Source organism: Cebus imitator, unplaced genomic scaffold (assembly GCF_001604975.1).
Source record: "Cebus imitator isolate Cc_AM_T3 unplaced genomic scaffold, Cebus_imitator-1.0 Scaffold415, whole genome shotgun sequence".
Classification (NCBI taxonomy): Eukaryota; Metazoa; Chordata; class Mammalia; order Primates; family Cebidae; genus Cebus; species Cebus imitator.
In genome coordinates, this window is record NW_016107730.1 from 721,955 (window position 1) to 727,863 (window position 5,909).

The 5,909-nt window shown below is 42.9% G+C and overlaps 1 protein-coding gene across 1 annotated transcript in view; it reads right to left on the reverse strand.

The window, feature by feature from the left end:
* The window catches only part of ATP6V0A1 (ATPase H+ transporting V0 subunit a1), a 67,233-nt gene that overhangs the window by 39,960 nt on the left and 21,364 nt on the right, over positions 1 to 5,909 (reverse strand). The window contains exons 6-7 of the mRNA XM_037731655.1: positions 3,726 to 3,808; positions 1,284 to 1,377 (exon numbers count right to left, since the gene is read on the reverse strand). Of these exons, the coding sequence (XP_037587583.1) occupies positions 1,284 to 1,377; positions 3,726 to 3,808 (177 nt within the window). The remainder of the gene's footprint in view (positions 1 to 1,283; positions 1,378 to 3,725; positions 3,809 to 5,909) is intronic.

The window sequence follows — 5,909 nt, forward strand, 5'->3', positions numbered from 1 at the left end:
AAAAAAAAAAAAAAAAAAGAAGAAGAAAAAATAAATGGAAGTTACAACATATCTGACAATTCTGCCACTGCCAAAAGGAACTGCCAAGGCAGTTTTATGTTTATATTAAGGCAATATTATGTTTATTAATATTCTAAGGGGGCAATCATCACTTTCATTCTTTCAAAAGGAACAAAGCCCCACTCACCAGCCTTTCCGTCCATATGTACATATAGTTCACAACTCCTCCCTCAGAGCCCTGTGATAACCATGGTGTGCACAAACCACTCTTACTATAATTTAGCAAAACTCAATTATTTCTTGGGTACAAGAGTCACACCAGGGCTCTTTGGCGAGACTGTGTGGTTAAGATCAAAGGTGACCGACCACAAGGATGCATGCCCAGTTATTGGGACTGGCTGCCTCAGTAGGCAGGGCGTGTGGGAGAGGGCAGAACTAACTTCTAGTGTATGTCTAGATTGTTTGAAGTATATTTTTCTTAACTAAGCATACTTTTGAAAAATTATTATTATAAAAAATATTTCAGACTTGGCTGAGCGCAGTGGCTCACACCTGTAATCCCAGAACCTAGGGAGGCTGAGGCAGGTGGATCACTTGAGGTCAGGAGTTTGAGACCAGCCTGGCCAAGACAGTGAAACCCCATCTCTACTAAAAATACAAAACTTAGCCGGGAGTGGTGGGACATGCCTGTAATCCCAGCTACTTGGGAGGATGAGGCAGGAGAATCACTTGAACCTGGGAGGCAGAGGCTGCAGTGAGCCAAGATCGCACCATTGCACCCCAGCCTGGGCAAAAGAGCAAGATTCCGTCTCAAAAAAATAAAAGTACAAAAATTAGCCGGGCATGGTGGCATGTGCCTGTAATCCCAGCTACTCAGGAAGCCGAGGCAGGAGGATCACTTGAGCCTGGGAGGCGGAGGTTGCAGTGAATTGAGATAGCACCATGGCACTCCAGCCTGGGCAACAGAGTGAGAGTCTGTCTCAAAAAAATAAAAATAAAAAAATCTCAGACTCATGAGGTGGAGAGGAATTGAATACGCTAGGCAATGATGATTTTAGATGCTTAGCATTCCTGTCTCATTTGAGGATGGCTAATGCTATTTTTAACTGTTATTCCCTGAGACTTTCTCAGCTCCCAGAAAGATATATTACCCATGCACATTTCTTTTTTTGGTATTCTGGTTTGCTTTAGGTGCCTTACAGACTATTAGTGTTTCAAGGAGGGAGAATGGTTTTGTATTCCAGTATTCCCCAAAAACAAGTTTCCTCCAGCCTTTTGTGTACCATTTGGAGATCATCAATCCTGGTATTCACTCCAGAAGCCATTTCCTTCCTCTCCTGTGGTGTCTCAGGACAGGGATAGAGTGAGGCTCGGAACCTGGAATGTATAGACATAGCCTTAGAATCATCAAAGTTTCTTAATTTATCCAATTTAAATAATCTCAGAAAGTAATCCTAATGTACCAGAAGAACCAAAATAGGATTAGGTCAGATGGATGTATTAAGTCAATACTATTTTTTTTTTTGAGATGGAGTTTCACTCTGTCACCCAGGCTGGAGTGAAGTGGCATGATCTCGGCTCACTGCAACCTCCACCCCCGGGTTAAAGTGATTCTCTTACTTCAGCCTCCCAAGTAGCAGGGATTATAGGCACCTGCAGCCATACCTCACTAATTTTTGTATTTTTAGTAGAGAAGGGGTTTCACCATGTTGGCCCGGCTGGTCTCAAACTCCTGACCTCAGGTGTTCCACCTACCTTTGCCTGCCAAAGTGCTAGGATTACAGGCATGAGCCACCGCGTCCAGCTTAAGTCAACATTATTTATGTGAAATGACCTGCAGACAGAGTAATTATAACATCTGAACTATCTTGACATTCTCTGTAGCTATGAAATTTCTTTGAAATTATAAAAAAAAAAAAAAGGCAAATAATATTGTAAATTAAAAGAGAGGGATGGCATGGAAAAAATTCTGTCCCTAGGCCAGGCGTGGTGGCTCATGCCTGTAATCCCAGCACTTTGAGAAACTGAGGCAGGTGGATTGCTTGAGTCTTGGAGTTCAATACCAGCCTGGGCAACATGGTGAAATGTCATCTCCACAAAAAAATACAAAACTTAGTCGGGCATGGTGGCACGTGCCTATAGTCCCAGCTACTTGTGAGGCTGAGGTGGGAGAATCAACTGAGCTCGGGAAGTCAAAGCTGCAGTGAGCTGTGATCATGCCACTGCACTTTAGCCTGGGCAATGGAGTGAGGCGCTGACTCAAGAAAAAAAACGCTAGGCATAGTGGCTCATGCCTGTAATCCCAGCACTTTGGGAGGTGAGGCAGGCAGATCGCTTGAGATTACGAGTTTAAGACCAGCCTGGCCAGCATGGCAAACCTCATCACTACTAAAAATAAAAAAATTAGTCAGGCGCGGTGGCATGCACCTGTAATTCCAGCTACTTGGGAGGCTGAGGCAGGAGAATCACTTGAACCCTGGAGATGAAGCTTGCAGTAAACTGTGATTGTGCCATTGCATTCCAGCCTGGGTGACAGCACAAGACTCAAAAAAAAAAAAAAAGAAAAAAAACCAAAAAAAAAAAAAAAAAAAAAAAAAAAAAAAAATCTGTCCCTAAGGCAGGATTCCAGGAAATTTAAGGACATAGCATCTATGCTAAGTATGGAGACTCACTGTCCCAGAATAATATGGCATTTATAAATCATGAGTCCTTAGAGTTATTTTTTCCCAAGTTAAGGAAATTGTGGTTCTTTTTTTTTAGTTTTTAATAGAGATGGGTCTCGCTAAGTTGGCCAGGCTGGTCTTCAAATCCTGAGGTCAAGCAGTCCTCCTGCCTCACCCTCCCAAAGTGTTGGGATTACAGCCATGAGCCATTGTGTCAGGCCAAAATTGTGATTCTGATGGTATTTTAAAAAATGAATTTAAGAGTGGTGGCTCACGCCTGCAATCCCAACACTCTGGGAGGCCAAGGTGGGAGGATCACCTGAGGTCAGGAGTTCGAGATCAGCCTGGCCAATGTGGTGAAACTCCATCTCTACTAAAAAACACACACACACAAAAAAATTAGCTGGGTGTGGTGGCGCATGCCTGTAATCCCAACTACTTGGGAGGCTAAGCCAAGAGAATCACTTAAACCTGGGAGGCAGAGGTTGCAGTTCGCTGAGATCGCACCATTGTACTCCAACCTGGGTGACAGAGTGAAACTCAGTTGCGCAAAAAAAAAAAAAAAGAAAAAAGAAAAAAAGAATTTAGGCCAGCTGCAGTGGTTCATGCCTGTAATCCCAGCACTTTGGGAGGTTGAGGTGGGCAGATCCCTTAAGTCCAGGAGTTCCAGTTCAGCCTGGGCAACATGGTGAAATCCCATCTCTATGAAGAATACAAAAAATTAGCCAGGTATGGTGGAGCACGCCTGTAGTCCCAGCTACTCTAGAGGCTGAGGCAGGAGGATCCCTTGAGTCCGGGAAGTCAAAGCTGCAGTGAGCCGTGATCATGCCACTGCACTAAAGCCTGGGCGACAGAGTGAGATCCCCTACCTGAACAACAAAAATAAAAATGAATTTAGGCTATTTCTAATCGATTAAAATATGCCCTAATAGTATTAAGAGGTACATTCACTGTGTCAAGGTAGACTAAAAAGGATTTGTATTTCACTATTCTGAACTTTAAGACTGCTGAGTAGCTGGGCGGCATGGCTGTGCACTCTTGGTAGAGGCATGCCTCTCTTACCCTTCACAGATTTTCTTGACTCTGTTTTTCAGCTGATCGCCTTGGAAGAAAATGATAAACACAGACTTGTGCACGTAGTCACCCTAGGCCCCAGAATAAAAAAAAAAAACAAGAGTTCAGACTTCTGTATCTGGATGAAAACCTCTTAACCAACTTTTTTGGTGATGTAAGAACAATAGGCATCCTTTAAGGACACAGCAATCTTGCACTTTCACCACTCCCCTCACTCCAATTCCTGAGCCTCACCACAAGAACATCTGCCTTATAATCTCTAATCCACAATCATCTTTCTCTGTTTTTTTAACTCAACCAGGAGCTTGAAGCTAAGATGATGCTCCCCTTAGCACTGTGTAGACTTGTTTACCAATTCACCTTTAAATCTTATTTTGCCTGAATGACAAAAGTATAGGAAAGAAAAGAGAAGGAAGCCATTTCTGTCTGTTCGGGGACTTAGAAATTCTTAGATAAAAGGGGCTAATCACTACAAGGAACTGAGTCCCTGGGAGGAATGCTGGTGTAGAATCTCACAATTCAAGCTAATCTGGACTTTATAGGGCAGGGAGGAAGGCAGTCCATTCCAAATACCAAGTTTATACCTGAAGTATGATGCAAGAACTGGAAGGAAAGATCAGTAAAAAAGGTATATGGGGTATTAACCAGAACCGTCTCTGATTGCCTGTATTTTCTCACAGACACAGCATGTACAGCTTTTATAATAACAAACAAAACTTTAGAAGGATAAAAGGAGATGAGGAGTGAAGAAAATTAGGCTCAAGAGTCTTAAATCCCTAAATTCTCCAGGCTAAACTAGAACCCATTCTTTGTGCAGTTGCTCTGTTACAGATAACCAGGGTCCCCTTTTGGGGATTTGATAAAATAACCTTTCTGTTGCCAACAGGAAACTTGACTGAATGTTCCTAAGAACAGTTCCTCATTAGTGTGACTGTAGATTATGAAGTTTCCACAACCTGACGGTCTTTGGCAAGATTGTGAAGCTACTGGGCAGGGGATTCACCAGAAGTGTCACCACACTCCTCCACAGCATGGAGGATAAAAGCCATGCTGCTGCACAGCCCACCCCATCTGGGAAATCTCACAATTCAATCTCTCTTCTTAGGTAAAGAATATTAATTTAAGAAATTAACAAAATAATTTAGAACAGAAAAACTAAATTCAGGTTTCTAAACAATACTAGTACAAAAGCAAAGTAAAATTTTTGCAGTACGTTTAATTTTTACTTGTACTCCCTGAAGTCAGGACTCACCATACCTAAATGCAGGTTCAGATGATAAACTCTGTCCCATTATGGCAAATGCCAAGATGTTAAACTGTTTCTACTTCCTGAAGTACTGGCTGGGGAAGATCATCCCATTTTGTGCAATATCTATTCTTTAACTAAGTTTCTAATCCTTCCAACAAACAAAAGACAAAAAAACTTTACCAAGTAAAACTTCATGAGCTTATAAAGATCACAGTTTAGAAAATCTTTTTTTTTGAGACAGAGTCTCACTCTGTTGCCCAGGCTGGAGTACACTGGAGTGATCTCGGCTCACTGCAACCTCCACCTCCCAGGTTCAAGCGATTCTCCTGCCTCAGCCTCCTGAGTAGCTGGGATTACAGGCCCGTGCCACCATGCCCAGCTAATTTTTGTATTTTTAGTAGAGATGGGGTTTCACCATGTTGGTCAGGCTGGTGTCGAACTGCTTGACCTTGTGATCCACCCGCCTCGGCTTCCCAAAGTGCTGGGATTATAGGCGGGAGTCACCGTGCCTGGCCTTTCCTTCTCTTTTTATACACAAATATTACCAAATTTGGGGCCGGGCATGGTAGCTCACGCCTATAATCCCAACACTTTGGGAGGCCGAGGCGGGCAGATCACTTGAGGTCAGAAGTTCGAGACCAGCCTGGGCAACATGGTAGAACCCTGTCTCTACTGAAAATACAGAAAAAGTGGGCTGGGCATGGTGGAGCACACCTGCAATCCCAACTACTCAGGAGGTTGAGGCAGGAGAATCACTTGAACCCAGGAAGCAGGGGTTGCAGTGAGCTGAGATCGTGCCACTGCACTCCAGTCTTGGCAACAGAGTAAGACTCCATCTCAAGAAAAAAAAAAAAAAAAAAAAAAAAAAAAAAAAAAAAAAAAAAAAAAAAAAAAAAAAAAAAAAAAAAAGAAGGGTGTGGTGG